Source organism: Manis pentadactyla, chromosome 14, assembly GCF_030020395.1.
Source record: "Manis pentadactyla isolate mManPen7 chromosome 14, mManPen7.hap1, whole genome shotgun sequence".
NCBI lineage: Eukaryota > Metazoa > Chordata > Mammalia > Pholidota > Manidae > Manis > Manis pentadactyla.
The window spans coordinates 84,820,287-84,848,272 of record NC_080032.1 but is presented as its reverse complement, the minus strand read 5'-3'; the positions used below and the strand labels follow the sequence as shown (position 1 = coordinate 84,848,272).

At 39.8% G+C, this 27,986-nt stretch overlaps 1 protein-coding gene across 11 annotated transcripts in view; it reads right to left on the bottom strand.

The window, feature by feature from the left end:
• Nucleotides 1-27,986, bottom strand: part of BICD1 (BICD cargo adaptor 1) — a 181,875-nt gene that overhangs the window by 38,800 nt on the left and 115,089 nt on the right. For all 11 annotated transcript variants that reach the window (XM_057492574.1, XM_036889204.2, XM_036889205.2 and 8 more), the window contains exons 3-6: nt 19,056-19,208; nt 15,625-16,050; nt 5,284-6,378; nt 1,301-1,452 (exon numbers count right to left, since the gene is read on the bottom strand). In XM_057492574.1, the coding sequence (XP_057348557.1) occupies nt 1,301-1,452; nt 5,284-6,378; nt 15,625-16,050; nt 19,056-19,208 (1,826 nt within the window). The remainder of the gene's footprint in view (nt 1-1,300; nt 1,453-5,283; nt 6,379-15,624; nt 16,051-19,055; nt 19,209-27,986) is intronic.

Sequence of the window (27,986 nt, the reverse complement as noted above, 5' to 3'; positions counted from 1 at the left end):
AAAAAACAAGTTTCTGTGAAAATGCACCATTGGGGAGGAGGGCTGGGTAAATAATTCTTTTATAATAAGATTCAGACTTTAAATGTCCCTTTAAAGACGTTTTGATCACTTTTTTAGAGAGAAAATATGATACTACATGTAACAATGGCTAATTGCTTTTATCCAAGAGGGGGGCAATGAGCACCATCCCAGTCTCTAGCTGCTCCCTGCAGGGGCCAGAGGAGTGCGCATTCTACCCCCTGAAGGCCACCCCTGCTCAGACCCGGAGGTCAGTTCCCCTCTGTTCTCCTCCACCCTGGGGGCCTTTGGGCACTCAGCCTCCTCACTGCCAGCTCCGAAAATGAGTCCCAGAGAATGAGTTTGAGCCTCTTCTCTCTTTACCCATAAAGGAAACTGGACAGATTCCGGGGCTCCTATTTAACCACAAATTTTTCTTACACTATATTAACTACATGTACATGATATACTGAATCTGCAAACAAAGCCGTAGTTACACTTTGTGAATATGGTACCACATTTGCATCACATTAGATATACAACTGTTTTTGTTTGGCACAAGAATTATGACAGCAAAAGAGGGATAGCAAGACTATATTGAAATCTCAGTATTTTGAAACCCTTGAATCAATATATTCTTAACAATCACTTCAAGTTTAAAAACAAAATGCAGAGGTTCTTCATAATGAAACTGGTGGGGGGAAGTAGTAACTAATATTTGTACAATTAATAAACTGGGCGATGTGAAAAAGTTAGTGATATATATATATATAATATATACACATTTATTATATATATAATTACATTTTAGGAATTATAATTTAATTCACAGTGCCTTAAAGTCTAAGTAATTAGCTGATATGCTGAATATTCACCTTCATTATGAAGGTACCTTTTTCATACAACAGTTAACAGCAATAAGCACTTGTATATACCTTAGTCATGGAAATAAATTCCAGTGGTGACAACATAATATTTAACCATTTTAGGAATGGGTTTTTTTTCCCCCTTATTGGAGGCTTTTTTTTTCTTTTTGGTCTAAATCTTTTGGGAACATAAACTTTAGAACAAAATCTATTATATTAATTTTAAAAATACATATGTAAAAGAATTGCAGCATGTCTGGAAGACAGCGCAAAACATTTTATCTTAGCTTTGTCAGAGGGAAATCATATATTTTCTGCATATCTCACCCTTGTAGGCATCACATCAAATAGCAATCAAGATGTGTGAAGATGTGCATGTGAATTTTAAAGTCTTTTCCCCAAGTACCAATCCTAATCTAGGAAAAAAACACGGTTACCTTGTTGCAAACATTGCTCTCAGGGATGAGAAAGTTGCTGCGTCTTCTTTCAAAGCCTTCAGTTCATTTCTAAGTTTCGTCATCGTTTCAGTCACCATTGCTTTTTCATTTTCATATTTGTTCTTGAGATTAGCTAGTGCCACTTCTGCTGTCTAAGGCAGAAAAATCAGAGGGCTTACAATTTTCATATCAGGAAAACCCATCACACATTTCTTCATGCTGGTCTATTAGTTTCTTTCGTAAGTGGAAAGTGAACCTGATTTGGTTACATTTTAAGTAAACAAATATATGTCTTTTGGTACACAGGGCAGTTTTTATTTTATGTCAAAACATGATTTGAATCCATCATGTAGTTAAATTGCCCTAGAAATGAGCTGTGGACCAGAGTCAGTATCAGAAGCCAAGGAAATGACAGTAGTTCAGTAAATATTTAATGCAGATTATTGAGAGTGTGGGATTTTCAGATACGAAGGGAGTCAGAATGAGACTTTATGCCAGAAGGGTTTTAGCAAGAAGTGAAGAAGCACAGCTTCCAACTGAAATACAACAGAACTCAAATTTTCTTCTGTCACCTATATTCTGTGGGCCTGAAACGTACAGAATAAAAGACACGAGCCACTGCAATTTATAATATATGACAAATTAGAAATCCATATTGCATGTTTAAGGGAAAGAACTGACAAAGAAACGATTATTTCCTAAGTCTTTATACACTTCTTCAAAACAATGAATTACAGTCACACTTAATTCCTTACAGTCTCCATAAAAGCAGAGATTCCAAAATGCTGAATGAATTGAAAAATTTTTTGAATTTGTGATTTGGGCATGTCTGAAGTTCTTGGAATTAAGAGTGTTTCAAACTGAGAACTAGCCTGACACACAATAGGAAGTAAAAAAAAAATTTTTGACGTGAAATGAATGTATATTTAGGGACTGCCCGTGTGATACATCGCACATGGCACACATACTGAAGCCAAATGGTAACACACCGTTTTTTACAAACTTAACTCCAGCTTTTCAGTGTGTAAAAATATTCAATACTTATGAAAAAGTCCATCGCTAATGGGACTTCTCAGGAAGATAACCCTGGGTTTTGACATTTCTTTTTGTGCTTCAACCTCTATAGGGATAAAGATTCTTTTTTAAATAAAACAATGTTGGGATAGGTTAGTTTGTTATGCTTTGATTCCAAAGTAGTTTCTTAGTAGTTCTGACTGAATTTCAATTCCGATTCCCCATAAAATACTTAAGCATGTACTGTAGTACTAAGAACTCAGTGGAATCTTCAGAAATATTATAGATTCAGTGGAATCTTCAAAGATATTATAGATTCAGAAAATTATCCAGAATGTAGAAATTTACCTGGGAAAAAATGCACTTGCTTAATTTAAAAAAATATATATAGACACACATTCATTTAGAACAGGGAGTTAAGTTTAAATTATAAAAAAGCAGATGTAACAAATTTGTAAGCATGTGGAGCCACACAGACAGTTTCTAAGGGGAGGAGAGAGGGAATGACAGAAGAGCAAGATCTGATGAAGAAGTACAAGCAGCTACTATTTGTGAGAAATGCCCCAAAGGACTTAGCTACATAGATTTGTTGTCCACAGACTGTACAAAGCTTTTTCAGAATTAACAAGTTCTAAGTACCTATAACCCATTAGATTTGCTGACGTCTGCATGTGCCACCACCTCCACACTCCCAACATCGACTTTCTAAAGAAAAAGTCTTGTTTCCAGCCAGAGATCTTCACAACCATTCCCTGAATATATCATCCTGCTCTGTGTCTGTCTACCTACTGCAAAACAACCCCTTATCCTTTAAAAACAAACTCAAGTACAGTTGCTTCTGTGAGGTTTTTCTCTACCTCCTCTAGGAAACATTAGTTACTTCCTCTGCAATGTTCCCGTAACTTGGATTACAGCGTGTATATCAAACTGTATTATCTGTGTCAGTTTCTATTCTAACATTCCCACTAGGGTGTGGAGCCTCTTTTGCAAGGGAGCGACTATGCATTAAGTCTTCTTCGAATCATTAGCATCTAGCACAGTTTAGTACCACTAAAGGTGTATTTAATTAAGAAGGTATTTCATAAACAATTGCTGTTTTATCAGAAGACACTATGCCTACAGAAAAATCCTAACATACATCAAAACATTCACAGACAATGCAGAATGCCTATTTTAAAACAGGAAAATTACCTTTTTCCACTTCTGTGACAGAATCATTATGTTAACCTTAATAATGAACACTTCACAAGGTCTAAATATAAGGGATGTCACCTGTAGATAACTGAAGTCATAGATGGCACAGAGGATCACAGCAATAGACCAACATCACTAAAATGTAGACACATGGCTAGAAATGTGTTCTCATTTAATTTACTGAGACCCTGAGGGCTCTGATGTTAATGTAATGCACACAGGACCACAAACCACTGTGAAAATGAAACTCCAGCCAGGAATGCTTTGTGCTGCTCTGAATCCGATGGCCTGTTGATGCCCCTCCAGTGCCTCATGATTCATCCTGCCCTAAAAATAGTTACAGGCATGTGCCGAACTCCTCCTAGATTACTAGTCACCCATTTTCGCATCCCTACTTACTACCTGCCATGATATACGTAATCAACGAAGCCTGTTCACATATTAGTCTTGCTTGGCTGGTCAGCCATGCTCATCTATACTTCTGTCAATTAAGCATCTTAACACTTTTATAGATCAAGGGTTTCTGGGTTGTGAATTTTTAACTTTCAGGAAGAAGTCAAAGAAGTTATTTGAATGGCTTGACCAGGAATACCCAGGATATTATGCCCTTGACAAAGGCTGTCTAAGCCTTATCTAATATGGGACTGGTTATTTGGGACCACTCTACATGACTTGGGTCTCTGGATTGGAGCAGAATTTATGGTAACAAATTATTTCATTTTTGACCTCCAACTGGAGTCAGATCGCTCACAAAATATTTATTCACCCTAATCTTTTCTGTTTTCTGGAAGTAATGGCCCAAAATAAGGTCCTGTTTTGCCCTTAGATTTATACAGAACACGTGTATAGTGTGAACACTATGACTGCTGGTGGCAGAGGCCTCCAGATCGTATCAATGGACTGATGGGAGAGGAAGGTAAGGAAGCTGGAAAGCTGCAGTGAAGACGGCTTAACAACGGCACGGTTCCCCCAGACAAGGGCACATGGGGAGGGGGGCCTCTCGATCTGAAACTGACTCCCTCTCTCCAACACTGGCACCACCTCCATCTGCAGGAAGATACTGACTACTTGTCTTTATCAACATCCTTTATTCGCATACTTTGAGGGCTCACTTTCCAGAGGAACTAAATAGACTGACAGTATTTTTCTGCCTCTGTTTCGTAGCACTCCCATCCAGGTAAGGCTCGAGGGTGGAAAACAAATTCAGTTATCAAGGAGCTCTAGGAATTAGACAGGGGTCATGTTGGCAGATTCCTATTTCCTTCCAAAAGACAAGATCTATGGTTAGGAAAAAGCCTCTAGATCTTACGCTCTGACCTAGGTGCATTCACATCCCAACTGAACCTCAGTTTTGGATATGTGGTCACTGGCAGAGCTGGTGCACTTTTCTCTCTCTCTCTCTCTCTCTCTCTGGGAACCTGCCACGCCAGCCTGTTCTGCCATCGCTCCACCTCCTGTTCCCACACTCAGTGACTGCTGGGTTCCAGCTAAGTACACCTGAACGGCCTTTCTTACCTCTGCAGCTCGATCTTCTCCTTTATTCCTGCCTTAACTTTTTCCCCTCTACCTCCATCCTAGTGGGGCATAGCTACCTCCTAGTTCACCTGTTCACTCACTCACAGAACTATCACAGTCTGACCGGGATGCAGTGTGTTCACGCCTCTGCTGACCAGGAATCTGACTCCCCTCCTGACGGCAGTGGACACTCACAAACACTAAGGGACAAACTAGCGGACAAAGCGCTGGCTCGCGCGTCATCAGTAGGACGTGCTCACCTGTTTGTTAGCCTTCAGCACCGCCCTCAGGGTGGCGATCTGCTCGCGTTTGGTGCTTAGCAGGGACTTCAGCTTGAGGATCTCTTCCATTAAGGCCTCCTTGTCTTTGTCGATCATGGGGGCCAGCTCCCGTGCGGCCGCTCTCTGACGAGACAGCTGCAAGGACCGGTCCACAGCTTTCTGCAGATGCTTAATCTGGTCCCGGATAATGGCATTAAGGTTGTAGATATTCATTGGCTCTTTGCGGATGTCACTTGTATCTAATACTGGAGATGACGGCGGGGCAGTAATAACAGGAGAGATGGTGGGGGTCTTGGTTGGACTTGGTTCTTTGCTAACCTCCGTGTTTTCTTTGGAAACTGGTTCGGATGAGGTCCTTGTTTCTACTGGGGATGACACGCCCCGCCTGGCTAACCGTGGGGACACAAGTCCCCGGGGATCCTCAGGCCCTTTCAGGCTGCCGCTGCGGGTGACCCTGCTTTGCCTGTAGTAGTCCAGCATGACCCTGTTGGGGGTTTCGTTATTGCACAGGCATACATGGTGGTAAAGCTGAGCCAGCTCCTCACTAAACGTCACCAACTCATCCTGAGCTGTATTAAGGGTGTTGTGGTTCTCGTTGGCTATGCCGGTCATCTTTTGCAGCTCCTTCTCCATGTGGGCCATCTTCTCCCCACTCTCCTTGGTGCTCTTCTCAAGGCTTGTAACCTGCTCGTCATACATTTGCATCTTACTCTCATACTTAGCCTTCTCTTCAGTATGATTTTCTACAGATTTATTGTATTTCTCCTTTAAGGCCTTGATTTCAGCTTTCAGATCGATCACTTCAGTCACTGCCACCCTGTATTTGCACTCAAGGATCTCTAAGCCATGGATGTCCACCTCATAGTCGTGAGCCTCCTCTCCCGAGTCCCCGCCCTTTTCCCCGTCCAGCTCGGCCTTGAGCTCTTTGCTGCTCTGAAGGCCCCTCATGGCATTGACGTGCTCCGTGAGCCGGTGCACACGCTCGTGCTGCTCTGTCAGCGCCCCCTTGGTGTGTTCCAACTGCGTCTGCGACTCCTGGAGATTGGCCAGGAGAATCGCCTTTTCCCGCTCGACCTGCAACGGCAACAGAAAGTCTCTGAGTGACTTCAGGGCAACGCCAACAATGTGCTTGATCCATTCACAGTCGGCCATGTACACACTTAAAATAACTGCAGGAGAGCCCAGGTCTCCAATATTTCATGTTAAACTGGAGTATGTTTTCTTAAGTCAGCAGTTCTGGCTTAAGTCAGTTTTGGCAAGTCAATCAATATAAAAGTACATCATTCTAAAAATTATGCTATGCATAGTTACCCATCCACATTTTCATGCATTATACACATACACTCATGAAACTTGAATGTTATTCAAACAATCTAATTTTTATCTTTTAACACCCTGCAGAAAATGTAACATGACTTCAAGAGATAGTATGGACACTGTCTTTATTCTGAGGGCCTCCCAGTGCATCCGTACCTTAGTTCACAGGGGGTCAGCGATTGTCTCAAGGTGCCTATGAATAATCCTTTTCTTCCCAGGGCTCAACCCAAAATCGGGTTTAAAACTTAAGGCTTTAACTTACTAAATAATGATTGAGAACATTAACCATCCTCTTAAAACAAATATTTAATCCCCAAAATAGACATACTAAATTTGATCCTTTCAATATAAAAGTCAGAGAATACACTTTAGGGCTTAAAGAATAATTTGAAAATCACTTCAATTCCTTCAGCCCAAAAAGGAATTCTAAAAATTAGCAATGAATCTGAATAATGTGACAGTTTTGTTATTATACAGGTGGTATTATGGCACATTGAAAAATATTTAGGTCTCAATATAAAATACTGTTTCAATAAATGTAAGTATATAAGAAATTGTAAGCTGAGAATTTAAAAAACATTTTCTGTCCCTCCATGTGGGCAATCACCACTATGAATTAAGTTTTTACATTGCTTATAAAGGAAATACAGTTTTCAATAAGCAAATAATGTTAACATTTTAAAGCATTATATAGGAGACATCACATCCTCCTGCATTTGCTTTTTCTTTTCTTGTTTTTTAAAATAACCTCACTAAATGAGATCTGCTGTAAGGACAATGGCTCAATGTTGAATGTTTTTACATCTCCAAAGAAATGATCAATTCAACCTTACAAACTTTCCTAGATCAGATGTTATATACCTACAAACCTCTAAATACCTAGGAGCCAAGTAAAATTATTATTATAATAACATAATCAATATAAATTGTTAAAATACAATATAATTAAAATGTAATTAGTATTTTATTTAAACCAGCATATTGCTTTAGGAGATCTATTCTTTCCTTCCTTCCTCCCTTGATATCAACCATATAATTATCATGTGCAGACAGTCCTCACTTGGCAAAGTTCTAATATGCATGAATTTAAGTTACTATAGTTTAGTTAAAACAAAGTCCCTCCAAAACAGTCCAAATTTCAATATCCAGTGAACTATGAGCAATGTGTGAAGTACAAACACCGTTGCTACAATCTATAATATCACTATATAGTAACACCATGACGAGTGACCAATCACATCATTTCATTCAAAGTTTGCCAGGGATTGGCCACTATGTATCTCTTACTCAGTTCAGTTCACTCAGACACAAAGGGTGTGTAGTTGTGTTACCTTCTCATCTCCTAGAGATAAATCCACATAATACAGGAAGAGTTGTAGGTGGCTGACATTGGTGCTGTTGGAAGGATTTTAGATATGCAGCCAAAGTGACTTGGTGAAGGAGAACGTACCCGCATAAATGAAAAAAGTAGTTGTTACAAAAAGAATGACTCTGTCCTAGAGGACATGACCCAGGCCCTCAGAGCTCTTTTCAGACACCGAAAGTGCAAAAGATAAAACATTGGAAGCCAATCCACACTTAGAAAGGAATACAACTATTCACCAAGGCACAGAAAAGATTCTTGTTAGTATCCTAAGTTATATGATGAGAGGAAAGCAAGATCAACCCACTCTTGGTAAGTTTTTCTTGGGGGGGATGGTATGTCGAGGGTTAAATTTTTATTTGAAAGGCTTGGAATATTTCAGTATTCTGCAAAAAGTAATTTCCCTAGTTTTTTGGAGGGCGGTCAAATTTTAACTTCAAAGGTAAGTTTTTTACAAAGAAAACTTTCACTATGTTTCTTATTTTTAGACTACAGTGTACTGGGTAGTTGTACTATTTTTTTCATTTCTCTATTCATTTATGATCAAGAGAGTTTTTAATGTTCTGACAGTTTTTGAAGATCACGGAATAATTGTCATTTTCTACATTAATTATTAAATTCATTTTGCATGGTTTCTGCTTGCAAAAGAGTATTTATGGCCTCGTGATATAAAAAGCAAAGACTGCCTATATAATGCAGTTTTGTTATTTTAAATTATGTAGAGGCTTCTAAGTTGTAGTTTTCATTTTATGACATAGTGCTTGCCCATTATGAGAAGTATGCAATCCACCAGTTATATATCATGGCTACAGAAACCAAAATAGAAAACTTTTGAAAGGAAAAGCTTTTAGATAAAGTAAAAATTGGACCAGAACAAAATGTACTGACTATGTCTCAAGCTTGTTTTACAGGCAAAAGCGTTATGATGAATGAGGTAATGCCATTAGGAGAGTTTCTGGTCCATGCTCTGCCAGCTTCAACTTAAAATATTTTCTAAGCTCAAAAGGGTAAGTCCGTCGGTTTCTTCATGATCATGGCTCCAGAAAACATCAAATACAACATGCCTCTCTTGTGTAAGTATGCTCCACATCAGACTGATTTCCACACTAAATACATTCCTCGTGGAATCACCTGAATAGAGAATGATATCCAGATTTCATACATATACTATACACACACACACAGACATATATTTTCCATATGTGTGTATTTTTTCCAGACAATTAAGGATGTTCCACACCACCTCCTCCCAAAAAAAGATAAGTTGTGGATAATTTTGTACAAATCCAGCAATGTATTTTCACTCAGCTATTGAAATCTGGAGTAAGTTAAATTATATTTGGAATTCCAAGAAGGGTGGTTAAACTGTTTAAGATACACTTTGCTTTGAATTAATAAATGCAAAGCATTTTAAAGATTAAAATTGCTTATTTTAAGTGTACTGTGTTAATCTCCATTTGTGAAGAATTTATCCAAGACAGACTTGCTCAGCTCATCACAATCTCCTATAGTGACTAAGAATAGTTGCCTTATTTCTTTCCTACAATCTTCATCTTCTACCTGGAACTGAAGATTTTATTTTTCCAAGTAGAGCTGGTTGTTTTGCCAGAAAACCTGAATGCTGAATTTGTAAACTCTTTAGTCTTGTGTAAGTAAGTATACAGCATATGTTAACTATTACTGTTGTTGCTATTATGTCCCATGGACATTTTTTAAATCACTGAACATTTACCTTTTAAATAAACACATTAACATGTATTGAGTACTCATTTGTGGAGGAATGAAAGAAAAGACGAATCAGAATTTGCACATTCATTTTAGGACTTTTATAGGAAAAGAAGTCAAAGTTGTTTCATAAACTATCAATTTCCACGAAGTCTATCCTGGTCGTCTGACTCAATGTGGCATGTGCGTGATTGGTGTGATTCTTGTAATGGTCTGCATAGTAGCAATATGTACCAAAGAACTCAGAATATAATTTGTTTTCCTCTGCTTGAAGTGAAGCAGTTGTGGCGATGCATAGCTGTGCCCTGACAGATGAGGACTGTGAAAGAAGATCAACCTAGAATTAAGAAACACCAGCTGAGGGAATCCAGCAGTTGCAAAAGAAGGGAGTATATTTTGGAGAGTGTGGTGACAAGTCTCTCTCTCTTTCTCATGCACACACACATATGCAGAAGTCAGTCACCTGGACAGTCTCCAAAGAATAGAAGTGGAAGGACCCTCTTCAGCTCATTCTATGAGGCTGGTATTACTCTGATACTAAAATCAGACAAATATACTACAAAAAAAACTACAGACCAGTAACTCTTATGAACACAGACACAAACATTTTAAACAAAATACTAGCAAACTGAACCCAACAATATAAAAAGGATTATACAACGTGACCAAGTGGGCTTTATCCTAGGATAAATGCAGTATAGATTTATCAGTAATATACAATACACTGTATTAATGGAATACAGGACAAAAAATAGAACACAGGACAAAATCTCAGTATATGCAGAAAAAGCATTTGGTAAATTCAATAACCTTTCATGGTGAAAACAGTCAATAATCTAGAAACAAAAGAGAACTTCCTCAACCTGATAAAGGGTATCTACGGAACACCCAGAGCTATACTTTCTTAATGACGAAAGCTTTCCTTCTAGGATCAGGAACAAGACAAGGATGATTGCTCCTGCCACTTTTATTCAATGTTGTACTGGAAGAGCCAGCCAGGGTGACTGGGCTATGATCAAAAGGCAAATAATAAGTGTTGGTAAGGATGTGGAGAAATCAGAACCCTCACACACTGCTGGTAGAGATGCAAAATGGTGCAGCTGCTTTAAAAACTGTCTTGCAGTTCCTCAGACGTGAAACAAAGAGTTACCATATGACCCAGCAATTCCACTCCTAGGTACATATGCCCAAGAGAATTAAAATGTATATACACATAAAAATGTATACATGAATGTTCATAATAGCATTGTTCATAGTAGCCAAAAAGCAGAAACAATTTAAATGTCCATCTCTGATAAATGGATAAATAAAATGTGGTATATCCATACAATGGAATACTACTTAGCAATTAAAAAGGAATGAAGTACTAATATATGTACAACATGGATGAACCTCACACGTTATGCTAAGTGAAAAAGCCAGTCACAAAAAAACCCTCATATTTTATGATTCCATTTATGCAGAATGTTCAGAATAGACAAATCTATTGAGACAGAAAGTAGATTAGTTGCCTAGGGTTGGTGTGACTTCTAATGGGAACATTGCTTCTTTAACGAAAATATTCTAAAATTGACTGTGCTGATAGTTGCACAACTCTGAGAATATACTAAAAACTGTTGAATTATAGCCTTGAAATGAGTGGACTATATGGTATATGAATTATATCTCCATAAAGCTGTTCTATAAAAAAACTATATAGACTCTTCCCTTATTGTGATTATAGGAGTTTTTTATGTTTACTGATTATGTGGTAGAAAAAGTAAGGCTTCTGGGAAATGTGTTTGCTTACAAAGCTCATAAAGATAATCTTCAACTATAAAGTCTATATTAGTTTAACAACTTAACTTGTAAACTTTGTCCTCGGAAACTGTATTTGTCACTTTAAACTTTAAAAACCAGGAACTGACTGATCTTGTTTTAATTAATTTCTCCTGGTAAATACTCTCTAAGTCTTCAGTAAGTACAGATAATATTTGATTTGTTTGGCTCTTTCTCTCTGTGTAGCAACTCCACTGACTAGGTTTACGACTTTCAACAAATGATAACATTTGTGCCTCCGTTTCCTTACGTTTGTGCCTTACGTTTGTGCCTTAGCTCAAACACAGAGACCCCTTTAAATAGATTAAGTAATTTAGTTACTTTTCCAGACAGGATCTACTGATTTTCATTCTAGTAAAACTAATTAAGGTACTTGATTGTCACTGGAAAATGTCAATTATAATTTATTTGAAATCACTGAGCTCTGAGCGCATACAACTCTAGGAGGCACTATTTAAATTGGGTAATTTTTATATTTGCTGTATTATTACCATTTCCCAGTAGATGGCAGTATGATATCTTGCAGAAGGGGGAACCTACTTTTTTTTCCTCTCCTAATTTCAACAGTTATTGTAGAGACTCGGGATGGGGCTAATTTATTACCTTCCCCTTTATAAATGCACCTCAGAGAAGTGAGGCAACCCAGCCAAGGTTCCTGATATGCAAGGCAGGAAAGGATTTTTTTCTTTTGAGAACCAGGTTGAGTAACTACCCATGAATAGGAAAACATGACTTACATGCACAGGTGGAGCCTTGTAGCGTAAGGCCAACAGGCTTTGGCCTGGGTATGCAGTTTTCAAAACGTCTTTTTAATTCCAAGACATAAAATCTTAACAGCTGCATTTTCCCTGGTATGGTGTTCTACCCCTGTGGGTACCCCTCTACTACTCATAGTGTCAACATTAAGAGCAGGTGTTCAGTATGCAGGCACACAGCTTTCTCTATGATGCAGCACTGCAGACCCAGGCCAAAAGAAGTCCTCAGAGACAAGGGGACTGTGGAAATGCAGACTGGCACGGCCGAAGTATGCCTGTGTTGTATGTGAGGTGTACAAAATTGAGAGCTGCCTGACAGAACAGCAATGGGTATATGACCACCACAATTTCAAAGTCCAAAGCTGCTTTAGAGAAAAGTGCTACCATAACTCGCTTGGTGGCCATATTCAGACAGCCCCAAATTCCCTGAGCAGCAATCCTGTACCTGACTGATGTGAGGTCTTATATGGTTCTCATTTTCTTCCTCTTAGTGTGAATACTCACATGCTTTACCACAGAAATGTTAATATTTGCTCATTTAGTTCTGTACCTGACCCAGCTGGGGAGATCACAATGTATATGGTATATGCTGCATACTACCTTCCTACGTTCTGAACATTCCATTTTGACACACATCTGCCCCCGAGCATGTCAGGGAGCTAGATTTAAAGTGCATTGTATTGCCTGCTCCTCAGCATGTCCAGAACAGTGGTACTGACACAAACTATATGCTGCCAGGTGCATAAGTACTGTTGTCTATCAGAATTGCCATATTACTTCCAAGCCTCATTAACATCAAAGCCAAATGCAATGACTTCTATGCAACGTATCCTGTAATGTGTTTATAATTTGTTTATTTATGTAAATCAAACCCAAGGGGATGCATAGCTAAGGAAAAACTCAGATTATAAACAAATGATGCATGAGAAGATATATTCTGCTATCCTTGTACTCAACAGTTTGAATGAAATATATTCCTAAAGAAAATCAGTAAGCTTTTTAAAAAAATGCTGAATACAGGAAGATGGTCACATGGCAAGTAAAGATGGTTACTTTACTTTACCTTTGAGGCTCTAAGCTACACAGCCCTTCCTGTGTTGAGGTAGCTAAGTTTTCACAACTAAATCTGGAGCAAACGCTGGTATATGAGGCCCTGCTGTGTTCCTCTACATTTTGACAAACTATCAACATTAATTAAGCACTGATAAAAGATCTGAGGGTACACAGCTTTATGGTACACCAAGGGAGGGTTTCTCCAGCCAAGTTTTCCTCACTCTCCCTTTTGCTAAATGAACATCCCTTTTTAGACCTTCTCACATTCAGACTTAACTGTTACTTGTCTGTTTTCCTACCAGAAACCCCATTAGTCTCTTCTAAGATGATGATCCTCGAGCTAACTTTCCAACAGTAAGTTACTAACAATAAAGAAAGCGAAATAAACTGAGTGCTCAAGAAATTAAAGGCACTATAGGAGCTGAAATAGTGATAACAATTCATGAATACTGAGCATTTACTGTGTGCCCAGCTATGTTCTAAGCAGTCTACACACAGGAGGAACCTGTTAGGTATCCCCATTTTACAGGAGAGTGAGGTGCTATCCCTCTGAGAAGGATTCTTGACTAGTGGTTGACCCTTGAAGCAGTTGCAATGTGTGGGGCGCTTGTCACCACAGACTAAAGAGATGTAACTAGCATTTAATGGGTTGGGACCAGAGATGCTACACCTCCTGTCAATCACCAGGTAGTCTCAGACAGGGAGCAACTGTCCCACCCCAAATGCAAATGACATTCCCACTGAGCACCACTCACTTGCTGAGAACTTGCCTCCCCCATTCTTTTTATTAAACTACTTGTCTCTTTTAGACTTTCGTGAGTCCTGACTACATTTAGGATTAAATCTGAGGACAGCTCTGACATTCAGCCAAAAGATGACTTGGTTAGAAATGGTTGAGCTGTTTTGTGCATAAAACCCCCTCTTCCTAATATCTTCCTCACAGCCACCACTGTAAGAACAAACAAAAAGCATCAACACACTAACTTTTTATCCGGAAGCCGCTAATATGATAGTTTAAGAAAGACTGCATATTTCTATTTCAAGAAAAACTTGAAATAGGGCACAAATTATTATAAATACATCCGTTGTGTAAAATTTTTTCCACAAGGAATTGTTTTCTATGTACCCAGCTGCATTAGTGTAATCTGAGTGAAACGACATAGGAAAGTATGACCTACTCAAAACTGGACTTTGCTGTCAGGTAAAAGTCTGTATGAAATTCACTTTCTCCCAGGGGCCATGCCCTCTTGACTCCAACGAAAACCTGTGAAAACAAATTCTCTTTTCACATCCAGAAGCACTGGGCAGGCAGCGTGCAGGCCATGGTAATCCTTGATGCAGTGGTAAAAATAAACCTATTAATAAATTAACTTCACTGGTTGTCTGGTGTCTTATTTCTTTCTAATTTCATTTTTCAGTCCTCGTTTCTGTAGAGGCAGAAAACTGTAAGCCCTGTTTGCTATTGAAATAAATGATTAATGGTCTGTAATTATCAGCTGGAAGCAAAGAACCTTGGAGGGATAACAGACCGAAGATTAAGTCTGGAAGTGAATCACCTAACAAGCATTGAACCCGCTTCCTGGTTCAGCAGATGGGGTGAGGCCCATCATTTGCAGGACTAAGAAGCCCCCGGGTGATGGAGATGGTGGTGGCCCTCAGACAACATTTCCAGGGGCACAGGATTGCATGTGGCAGGGAGGTAGGACTCTCAACTAGAAAGCCAGTTTGCAGGGAGATATGCCTAAAGGCCAGAACTCTTCACAAGATATTTGATTTGAAGACGTTTAAAATTTAAGTTCCTGCTCATGCTGGAATGAGAACTTGTTAGTTTCAGATTTATAAGTGTTCTGTATTTCTACTCTTATGGTATCCTGGCTAGTCTGTACATACGAAGTCCTCCACATCTTAAAAGCATTTCTGTGAAGTGTAACCATTATTCCTGAAGCTATACATTCTGTTACTAAGGATGAAAAATACATTTTTCTGCCACTTCACTTGAACCTAAAAGTTTTGAATTCTTCTCTCAGTCAGAAATGCATCGAGATGCTGGTTTTTCTCCCTTTCCACCTGATTGCAACCTAATTTGTGGCTCTAAGAGATACATTTCTTAAAGCGATGCAAATGAGAGATTTCTCAGCATCTCTTCTGTCGCGTCTTCCTAAAACGCTGTACTTTCAAAGTCACTCGTTGAAGAAGCAATATTTTTAAAAATCACCTAGAGGATAAGAAATCCCAGGGCACACATGCATCTGTAAGAAATGCACTCAAACAGCCTATAAAGATTTTTACCTGCATGAGCTGCTGCTTCAATTTCTGTATTTCTGAAATGTTCAGCTCACTGAATAAGTCGGACACAGGGTGCAGAGGCTCCCCCTTCCTCAGCGTGGGGGTGCGGTAGTCCCCACTCAGTTTCCCGAGGGGCCCGTGGAGATGGCCGTTCATCTTGTCGTCGTTGTTCGGCTGGCCCCCCTCCTCGGCAAACTTGAGCCCCTCCACCGAGATGCTGAGGTGGTTGTCGCTGAGGGTCATGTACTGGGACAGCTCCTTCCTCAGGGTGTTCTTTTGCTCCCGTTCATTTTTCAGGGTCTCGAGGGCTTCCTCCAGCTGGTGCTCGGCGATCTCCTTCAACCGGATGGCGTCTTCCAACTGGCTGTTCAGCAGTACCGTCTCCTCCTCGAATCGCTTGATTTCGTGCTTTAAGCCTTCGTATTCGACCTGAAGCAGACAGGAGAGAGAAGATTCATAGAACTAAAATTTGGGTCTTACAAAACTGCCATTGAACACTCCGGTGGACCAAATTATTTAAAAAATTAAAACATTGGTCTATAAAGTAAATCGAAGTTGCACACAGTATATACACCTTTAAAGTAACACATAATGGCTTTTTAATCATATATACATATGAAATGTATATAATTATGCATGTCATATATATTTAATATATGTCAAACCATGTATATATAATTAAAATTCTTAACAGATATGAAAAGTGTCTGTTTTAGGATTTCTTTTGTGGGATCTGGTGGTCAAAAGGGGGCACCATTTGCCCAATAAATGAGGAAATTTTTTTTAAGTTTATCAGAATATTCACAAACAAGAGTTTATCATCACTATTACTTTGTCCTATTTAATTATTAACAATGACAAAATTATTATACACAGAGATAAACTAGTTTAAAGATTACAACAAGAAAATAATCTCAGTAACATATATTTGAGAGGAAGATAAGTAAGCAAAGAAAAATTTAACATGTTTAACAATAAAATCTGGAGAAATGGTATCAAATATCCAATATTAAAAAATATATACGTAGTTATCAATGTAATATTTTTAAAATTATAACCAAATAAGAGCCTGCTCATACACCCTCGTGGTCATGAAAGTCCAAGGTGAAGAGATCTCTACTCTAAACCAGCATGCCTTCCTGGGGGCCTTTTCCATGGCACTTATCAATCACATGACACTTTCTAATAGTATTTTATTTCTACAACTACACTGTAATCTCCTTACAAGAGGAAATACTTTTTATGCACCTAGATGTCCTCCTAGTGTGTCAATGTTCCTTCCCGGTGCTTCAGCAGAGTTCTGTTCTTTAATATGTATTGCTGAATGAAAAAATAAGGCAGAAAAAGTAATATAACAGTCATGATATTATTTATTAATATAAACTATTCGTTTATAAACCTACCACCCTTGTTCTAACCTTGCAAAGGTTAAAATAAGAGTTTTTGATGTAAGTTTAGTTAAGATGTAAGTTTGGCTGGTGTTACAGAGACCTAAATAAGAGTGACTTAGTGGAGATAGAAGTTTACTTCTCTTTCTATTCAGGCAGATTCATTCACTCCACTCGCTCAAATGCGGTTCAGGCTCCTAACAATCCCCCAACAGTTCCATGTTTCTCTCCTTGGGCAAAGGCTGTGTCCTGGACAAACCCTTCATCATTCTTCAGGACCCAGGTCAAGAATGTGCTCCCCAGTCTGCAGTTTTTGCTGACCCACTCAGGCAAACAGCTCACTCCTTTCTGCAGCCATCACTGGTAGGCTCCATCACACAGTCAGAGCCCCAGCTAAGTGGAGGCGCCGAGAAGCAGAGTAAGAAGGCATTTAAAAACCTGTTGTGTGACATTTTACAGGCAGCACCGAAGTAGTCACTATGAGAGAAAGTACTGACTTTGCTGGACCTCCTTATAGCGACTTCATAGTTTAGTAACTCTTCTATTTTTAACTTTTACTTACCATGAGGGTTGGGGATGGGCACCATGATCTGTTCAGACTCCAGGAACTCTAAAGATCTGACTCTCGCCCTGTATTACCAAATCTAACACATAGTTTTAATATGCAACTAGACTTTTAGAAAGTACATGGCTTCATAGAAACAAACACCTGAAATACTGGTTAAATGAAATCAAACTGAATTGAACATGTTCCCTATGTTCCCTTATGATACAATTCCCTGATACAGAAATACATCCCTGGGGGAAATGTTCTTCATAACAGAAGTATACTGAATTATTAATTTTAATAAGGGCTTCAATGCTTAGGTAACAATTACTGAGTGCCTTAGTTCAATATGTGAGATATTAGGAATATAGCATTTATTATTTCTCTCCTCCTCTTCATCACTTACATCCCTAAAAATTGAAACATAATTTCCTGCCCTATGTTAGGTAATATTAGAACAAGGCAAATTATCCTGTCCCTCTGTTAACCAGTACTGGGACTAGACATGAAATAATTTAGCTGCTTTTGAGAAACACTTGCTCCTGGAAGATGAGACCCAACTAAAATAGTTTCCTCAAGACTCATGTCAAAACCCTAATTTTGCTGTGTCTCCCAATTCAAAGTTATTATGTCATAAACATAATAGGATCTCCTAAGATCCTATGAACACCTTTTTCCTAAATCTCCCATTCTAAGACAGTACCATCTTACATCTCTCCAGCCGTAGCTCAGTGCCCAGCACACAGTCGGTGACCTGACTTGCGAGGTTGTAGTATCATTTAGAATAGAGGTTGTAGTTGAGGAACTGCCTTAAAAAGACCTTGAACATCCAATTCACCTTTACTTAAATATTTGATAGAACCATATTCATAAATAGATTCAGGAATGCTATTCCTAATAACTGTAACAAAGCACAATACAAACCAATCGGGAAAACTCGGCAGTTCAGTTACCTAAACCTTGCTACCAAAAAATTACTTAGATGTCCACAAGCAATGTTTACAGTCAGGTTACAGCTGAAAAAAAGATAGCGGGCATTTTCTTTTTCACATAATTTTGTTCTTATTGGGGTATATTTATAATCCCTTCCCCTACATGATTCAAAGCCATTTACAGAGAGAGGGAGGGAGGGAGAGGAGGGAATGATTTCTGGGAGACCTTGAACTTATAGCACAAAACAAGTTTATAGACCCAGACCTTCAGTGAGAAGTTGTCAGGTAAAACTAATACATTTGACTTACTCCTAAACTAAGTTAACATAGAGCTAAAGGATAAACTAAAATTCTTCTTCTCCAATAAAGCTTTATTGTAAATTACACTACTTCTAGGTTTCCTTCTAAATGTTAGCTGAAACACGAGTGGTGGAAAATTTCAGCACATAAAAATTGTAGGGAGATGAAGGCAAATTTTGTAAGTTCCCTCCTGGGAAATAAAGAGAAGACTTATCTTAGTGGTCAGAAGATGTGCATCCACCTGGAATGTAACCAAAAAAGCCTTACCTGGTTCTGCTTTAACGTGGACACAAGTTTCTGCAACGTGATATTTTCTTCCTCCAGTTCCGTGTAGTCCTGGAGGAGGCGGGCCTCCCGGAATTTGTATTCTCGGATTTCATCCTTCATCCGTATTCTCTGCAGCTCCACCATCTCGTTGTTCTGAAACCACAGAAAAAACAGTCAGTACAAAAATGTCTGACTCTAGATCTTAAGAAAGGTAGGTCAAGTCTTTGTAGTTAAACATAATAAAAATGCCTCATGAAGTGCAATCACTAACATGTTTTTTTTTGAACGACAATTTAGCAACATCTGTCCAAACTTTAAAAGCACATACACACAAACCAGCAGTTCTACATCTGAAAATCAAATCTACGTCTAAAAAAAAAATTGGTGAGAATGTTTAATATCTTGACCTGGGTGATGACTAGGAGTGTATCCATGTCAGAATTCATCAAGCTGTAAACCAAGATTTGTGCGTTTTATTATATGCACCTCAATATTAAAAAAATAATTAAAATCTTCACATTAAAAAATTTTTAACTGAGTAGAAATCATTCTGAATCATGTCTTCACTGAGGTAAATAAAAAGAAAAATAAATCCATGTAGATCTATCTACACAAAGCAGCAGAAACAGCCTACATGTTTGGTATTTGGGAAAGACGAAACAAATTACCATGCCACCACTAAGTGGACATCATAAAATTATTAAAAACAATGAGGAGTTTTATGCACTAAAAGATAGCAATATATTAGAAAATGTAGAAGAAAATATAGATTAGTACTCATACAATATGAACTTCCCATACACTGGGAGTTGAGCAAGGTCAGGGGGTTGGGGGTGGGGGTTCCTCTACAAGTTTCACAATCTTCCCAATGAGCCACATGGTCTGATCCTGCCTCTGTCCAGCCACTCTGCTAGCAGTCACTCGGCTCTGGCCACAGATTCCCTTCTGCTGTTCCCCCGCCACACAGGGCTTGTAGCTTGCTCCTCCTGCCTTGAGGCTCTTGCATCTCCCCAGAGAACTTCCTCCCTCCAGATTGGGGGACCTTAACCTCATTTCTGCCATGGCCCTCTTTGACAACATGGTACTATCAGTGAACTCATCTCAGAATATTTTTAAGGACAGTGTAAGGGTCAGACCTTGCCACCCCATGGGGTATTATTTTAAATCCCTAAATTTCAGGGTGATTACCCAGTAATATATAACCCATATAATAATACATGTGCTTCTTTATTAACACAATGTATAATCAGATCTACTGGCAGATCTATGAAATGACATCAAAGCAAGGATATTTCAAAATAGCTGCAAGAACTAAGATGTGATAGGAAAATATCAATCACAGGTAATAAGTTCTAATTCTACTGGGCTTTGTTGCCTATATTCAAATGAAAGAAAAGCCTAGGTCTGAGTTGAGTGAAAATGGACATGTCATTATTTTTCCCATGCAAGTTTCCATCAAGTCCCCTGAAGTCTATCCATAACAGAGTCCCAGGACCCAGGTTAAGAAACTCTTCTGCTTCTTGTCATTCTGCTCTCAGTTCAAATGTCATCTCCTGGGAGTGGCCTTTCGAGAATAGCTGATGTAAGACAGCAACCCTGGCCCAGCTCAGCATCCCCCTGTATGACTTACTTTTCAGATCAACATTTAGCACACAGTAGGTACTCACAAAATCAGTGCTAGAAGAATAACACTAATCATTACTTGAAATTAGTTACTTAATTTTTACACATTTTACATTTATTAAATTTCTTTTTTTTATCTGAATATAAGAAACTTTTTCTGTAGTGTTCATCTATGTGTCCCTAAAACGCAGCAAATTTTAGGCCCTTATAAGCATGGAACAAACAACGAAATAGGGATATAAATAAAAAAAATTCTGAAAAGAAGATCATTGCATGGATGGTGGCTTTCAGTCTTGTGAATAGCAGACTTTGAAATAAAATATTCTGAAATCTGTGAAATAATTAGACTTCTTATAATTCTTCACTTTACAGTCCAGTGACTTAGAGGCAGAAACATTGCTTCGTTCTCTGATCTTTGGACAATACTTTGGGCGTAAATGCTCAATGAGTATAAAATGAAAAATAGTACAGTTTGGCTATAAACCCAAATTATAATATTTCATTAAATTATTTAATTTTGCAAAAACATGAAACCTTAGTAGTTTCTTGAAAGGTCTACCATTAACTGAGTAATATATATTTATTTAGTTTTCTTTATCTATCTGTATAAACATATGAGGAAACCTGGTAAACTGGATGCCAGTCATTTATATAAAATTACAAAGAAAAATGTGAAGATCTATGGGGCTCTGTAAAATGTGAACATATACATTGTAAAAACGGTAATGACCAGAAACCTAGCTTGTATACACTGGAAATTAACCATAAAATCTTACATAGTAAGACAGTAAATGTCAAAGAAATTTAAGACCATGGCAAAGCTAATGAGGATCACTAATAAATAACTCATAAAACAGCTAATGAAAACTCCTGATGCTAATTAAGAAGGAAGCGCTTGGCTGGGAGACTGGTCAAGGTGAAGGGCTCACTAACAATAAAACAGACCCCAGGCCCAGAGGAAGAAAATGGGTCTTATTTATTTTGCTAGAAATCCTTGTTTCTTGAACTGCCATAGATTCAAGTCCACAGGCAATGTTCTTTGTTTCGGTAATAAATTGAAAAGATGGCTCCTGTTTTTTACACCATTTATTGTACGTACATATATTTATCTCCTATTTTCTTCTTCCTGGGATAAGATGGGGCTGAGCTCTACAAGCACCCCCATCAAGAATATCGAGAATGAAAGAAGTAAAGCAGGAGAGCAAAGGGGAGAGACCGGCACCACCCAGAAATGCTTTAACCTTTTCTCTCCAGAGACCTGAGCCCCTGCTCCAGCTCAGCGGGGAGGGATTAACCTGAAATGCCTGGGGTAGACTATCCAATCATTTGCATTGGTATAGAAGCATTCCTAGGGTTTTATTTCAATTAACCTTAAAAGGATTTCTTTATGTGGGAGTAATAAATTCCCTTTGCTGTTGGCAAGGAGTAAGACAATATAAATACTTGTTACTATATAAAGAGTAATGTGAAAAAAAATAATGCCTTCTAGTTATACAGCCCTTCATCTTTTATAGATTAATTATATTCATTATATTAGATTTTTGTTTTGTTTTGTTTTTTCTGTTTGTTTGTTTTTTTGAGAGGGCATCTCTCATATTTATTGATCATATGGTTAACAACAATAAAATTCTGTATAGGGGACTCAATGCACAATCATTAATCAACCCCAAACCTAATTCTCAACAGTCTCCAATCTTCTAAAGTATAACGAACAAGTTTTTACATGGTAAACAAGTTCTTACATAGTGAATAAGTTCTTACATGGTGAACAGTACAAGGGCAGTCATCACAGAAACCTTCGGTTTTGATCACGCATCATGAACTATAAACAATCAGGTCAAATATGATTATTCGTTTGATTTCTATACTTGATTTATATGTGAATCCCACATTTCTCCCTTATTATTATTATTATTTTTTTTTTTAAATAAAATGCTGAAGTGGTAGGTAGATGCAAGATAAAGGTAGAAAACATAGTTTAGTGCTGTAAAAGGGCAAATGTAGATGATCAGGTGTGTGCCTGTAGACTATGTGTTAATCCAAGCTAGACAAGGGCAACAAAACATCCACGGATGCAGAAGATTTCTCTCAAAACAGGGGGGGTGAGGTTCTAAGCCTCACCTCTGTTGATCCCCAATTTCTCACCTGATGACCCCCCTGCGACTGTGCCTGTCTTAGGTTGTTCCTCCCTTGAGGAATCTTACCCGTCTCTGGCTAACCAGCCATCTTCTGGGGCCATACAGGGAAATGTAAAGTTGGTAAGTGAGAGAGAAGCAATATTGTTTGAAAAGGTTAGCTTTTTACTTCTTTGCAGATTTATGCCCTGTGGCTTCTATGCCCAGCATTTGTCTTAAGGTATCTTTACCACTTGGAAGAATTATGATACTCGGTAATTTCGATATGAGGCACGAATTCTACTTTAGGGTTGTAATTAGGAAGGAAGAAGAAAAGCTATAGAAGTAGCAGATGGAAGAAAACATGGGAAGATTGATTATTTCTTTGACATATCTTCTTACAGAGTAACATAAGCATGTATATGTTTTAAACTACTAATTAAATTGCGTGCACACATTAACATAATAGGAATACAGCTACATAACCAAAGCAGACCTACAATTACCAGCCATATCCAGTGAAACCAAGAAAACCAGCCAGGCACCCCAGGCACCTCTGAAAACTTATCAATGATACGATGGACACTGTCCAACCAAAACTGAATAGTTTGAGAAAAATCAGACAAATCAAAACAACACACTCCTGGGAACCGTTCACATCCCACACGTTCTTTTAACAGTAGATAGTCTATAGTCGCAAGATTTTGGAGCACTGCAACTTGCACTTCTCCTAATTCTTGGTTGAATTCCAATAGTATAGATCCAGTCAAGTTTGCTGTTTTACTGTATGCACAAGCCAGCTTAGATATCTCCTTTTTCATTCCCATGGCAAGTCCAGGAGCTGGTGGGATGAGTGCATCTACAGCTGTAGCAGTGCGTGGATCTTTGTTGAGGTTTTTTGATGATCATCTTCTGGAATGACTCTTCCAGTGAATGTTGATGTTAGAAGTTCTTCTTCATATCGTATCTTAATTCGTTTTCTGGGTAGCCCAATTAGGCTTTGATCCTCTGTTAGTCCATTCGTGGGTTCTGTGAGTCTGCTGCTGTTTTGTTCCTTCAGTTTTTGCTTTGTTCTTATATTCCACAGATGAGTGAAATCATTTGGTATTTCTCTTTCTCCACTTGGCTTATTTCACTGAGCATAATACCCTCTAGCTCCATCCATGTTGTTGCAAATGGCAGGATTTGTTTTTTTCTTATGGCTGAATAATATTTCATTGTGTATATGTACCACATCTTCTTTATCCATTCATCTACTGATGGACACTTAGGTTGCTTCCAATTCTTGGCTATTGTAAATAGTGCTGCGATAAACATAGGGGTGCATCTGTCTTTTTCAAACTTGAGTGCTGCATTCTTAGGGTAAATTCCTAGGAGTGGAATTCCTGGGTCAAATGGTAAGTCTATTTTGAGCATTTTGAGGAACCTCCATACTGCTTTCCACAATGGTTGAACTAATTTACGTTCCCACCAGCAGTGTAGGAGGGTTCCCCTTTCTGTTTTGTTTTGTTTTAAATTGAAGTATCATTGATGTACAGTCTTATATTGGTTTCAAGTATACAACACAGTGGTTCAGCAGTTCCCCATATTTTTAAATCCTTACCCCCACTAGTGTGGTTACCTTCTGTCAGCATAAGAAGATGTTATAGCATCACTGACTGTATTCTCCATGCTGTACTACCATCCCCACGTCCAACCTTTATTATGACTGAGAATTTTTGTGCCCTTTTATCCCCCTTCCCACCTACCCACTCCACCCCTCCCCCAGGACCACTCACTTCTCAGTGTCTATCAGTCTTCTGCTATTTGCCACATTAGATCTTAATAACAGCTTGTGTGAGGTGGGTGACAGATCCCCCAGTTTACTCATCTGTAAATGGGGATCCCAATATCTAACCCTGTCTGGTAATCATGGGGATTGGATGATGTAACCTGGGGGAAATGGGCAGAGATGCTAGGGACAGGTAATTCCCATAACACAATGGAACACGTGCTCTCACGGGGCTTCACACCAAAAGGCTGGGCAATCAACTACTCCCGGGTGAGGACGGAAAGCTTTATAAAGGAAATTACATTTGAGCAGAAGCTTGAGTGACAGGTACAGTCAATTATCTGGGTAAAGAGCACAACAGACTTTCCAGCCAGAGGTAAACTTCTGAACCAAAGCAAGTCATATCTGTCCTGAAGGCAGTGCTATAGTAAAATGCCCAGTGGTCAGACTGGGCCCCTTCTCAGCGCACCAGCACAGCCACAGTACAGACCAAGAGAAATACAGGAAAAACTGGGAAACGGCTAATTAATTTCAGCTTATGTCTATGTTTGGTGTTAATTCATACAATGAAATGTTAAATGACAGACTTGTGTCACTGAGCTACGGGGAAGTAGGAAGCACCACGGTGTTCTCAGCGCTTGAGAGCTGGTGGCTGTGGTTTCGGAAGTGGCGCAGCCGGCTGTGGCTGGAGCGAAGAAGTCACTTGAGATGATCTTGCAGGAAATTCTTTGTTAAACAAAGGAATTCGGGGAACCCTCAAGGTCTTTTAAGCAAAGCAACCCTGTAATCAGAGCAGGGAGGGCGGACTTTCAGAAGAAAGTCACAGAGAACAAGCAAGCAGCTGCTCCCAAGTCCAAAGCCAGAGAAGATGAGGAAGAACATGGAGGAACATCTTAGAAGGAATCAATGTGCTTATTGATAGATAATAAATTTAAAAAAAAAAAAAGAGGAGAGTACAAAACAATGACCTAATAAGGACAAAAAGTACCTAAACAGAATAGTAAGGAAAAAGAGATTTTACACTAAAGTGCATGTGGGAGTTAATGATACATCTTATAAATAATTATAAGTAGGATTAATTTGGACAGTCAAACCAGGCACTTCTGGATCTGTGAGTGGAGTAAAGGAAGAGAGCCTCTCTGGTCCAAGTGGAGAAGTACAGAGAGGGGGAAGGACGGGACGGGGCCCCCATTCTCACTTCCCGCACAGACCGAGTGCAGGGACCGCGGGCAGTGGGGACCGGAGCACCGTTGCTCAGCTGGCCCCAGATTAACTCCTCTCCGGTCTGGGAGACAGGTGGGCGAAGAGTTCTCCTGGTCTCTGCCAGCCAGGAATTCTCTGCCCCAGGGCCACGCAGGCCCGACCTGAGTAGTTCAGAAAGTTTTGGGGGTGGGACAAAGAAGGACAGGGGCTGCTCACCAGCCTGCTGCCTGCACTGTCCCGGCTTTCCACACTTGGCACGAACACACACACCCTCCATCCGGGGGTACCAGGGTGACAGGGCTCTGAGTCTCCCTTGCAAGGAAGGAATAATGGGACACTAGACGACAGATGCAGGGGACAGGCCCTGACCCCTCAGCTCCCCAAGCTTCCTGTTTCTCCCTCTCCCCACTAGCAGCCTCTCCTTCCCTTCCTGAGAATCTTGCCCCGTTTTCCCGTGGCGGGAGGGCTGGGGGTAAAGACAAGCAGGTGTGGCTCCTATTCCCGTTCTCTTTTTCACTGATTTCTTCCCATCTACTGGATACAGTTTAAAGATTGTCAATCCTGCCTTAAACAAACCTTGACCTTTAAACCAGTAGTTCTATTTCCATGGCGAGGACCGCCCTCTCCTTACACCAGTCCTCTCTAATGCATCGATGAGCACCGAACCTGCTCCTGTCAAAATCATCGAGGCCGTGCTTGCTGCCACCGGGTTGGGTGGCCACGCCTGTGTTTCCTTCCACAGCGTCTACCACTGCCTCCTTTCTGAAACACTCTCTCCTGCTGGCTTTTAGACGCCTCTCAACTCTAAGCGCACGGGCTGCTGCTTTGCAGTCCCTCCCAACTCACTCCTCTCCTCTGCTCAGCCTCTAAGCGTTGAGTGTTCCAAATCTATATTTAGCCCGTCCTTTTCTACCTGCTCATTCTCCAAAGGCCACCTCATCCGGACCTCTGGCTTTAAATATGCTGACTGGCAAATCCCACTGGACTCCTGTGCGCCCCGACTCCTGCCCCCCTTTGAAGAGCCCAGCACGTATCTTTGTCCCACGCACCCTCACTTCAGAGAGTTTGCACCAGCTGTCCCCTCTGCTGGGACTTCCGTCCTCTTGTGCGGTGCCCTGTCTCTTCATTCATTAGGATCTCGATCTAAATGTCGGCTCTGCAAGCAGGTTCCCCTGACCGTTCAATCTAAGGTAGCCACCCAGTCACCCTCACATAACCCTCCGGTCTGAAAAGCAGCTATCACTCCTGAATTACCTGTGTTTGCTTTGTGCCTATCTTCCCCCGCACAAGATGTAAGAGCCGAGAGAGCAGGAGCTTGGCCGGTGACTGTTCATCACAGCACCCCAGAGCCCAGGAGACTGTCACCCCACAGCTCGGACGCACCACTTCCAGCCTGGACGGGACGGGTGGTAACACGAAGGACGGCTGAGAAGTCTTTCTTTGCAGGGGTGAGCATAGGTGGGCACAGCCAAAGAAGTATAGGTATGTTTCACACATATGAGTTCATAGATTGAAAAAAAAAAAAAAACCACAGACTTACAAAGCAGGCCCCATGCAAAATTCTCCAGGGTTTATATACCCTTGTTGGTGACACCCATTCCATGTGTTTTTATACTTTATTCCAACTTGGGAGAGATTTGCACTCAGAACAGGATTTGATAAACTCATCTACTGTAGGTAAATATGGCTGACACAACCTGTTATGTTCCTCTCTTATGAATGGGTTCAATGAATGAGGGGCAGAACCACACACCTCTGTGATACCAGCCAATAACAGGCTGATGGACACACAGGGATCTTCTAAAATCATAATAAGCCAAGACCTATTGCTCTATCAGGCAGCTATGTGGGGCACTGGGAGACTGAGGCGACTTCCAAGTCTTTAGAAGTGTTCTCAATGAATAAGATATCCAGAGGACCATGGAGTTAGCATCTCCAAATGCAATCCAGACTTAATACTGGATGATAACTAGGAAAAAAAAAAATAGGGCAAGTTTGAAATGTGGCTTGAAACAAATATACTCAGCAAGAAAAAGAAAATATAAAGAGAATCGCCATGGTTGCAACAGAGCAAGGGAGGAGAGAGCTATGGCTCCAGGAGGGGTTCCTGTAGTGAGTTCAGTGCACACTTGTTCTGTGCAGGATTACTAGGAGCCACGCTTGGGAAATACTAGGTTAAGTAATATGACACCTGCATTTTTCTGCTTCTGGACTCCTTAG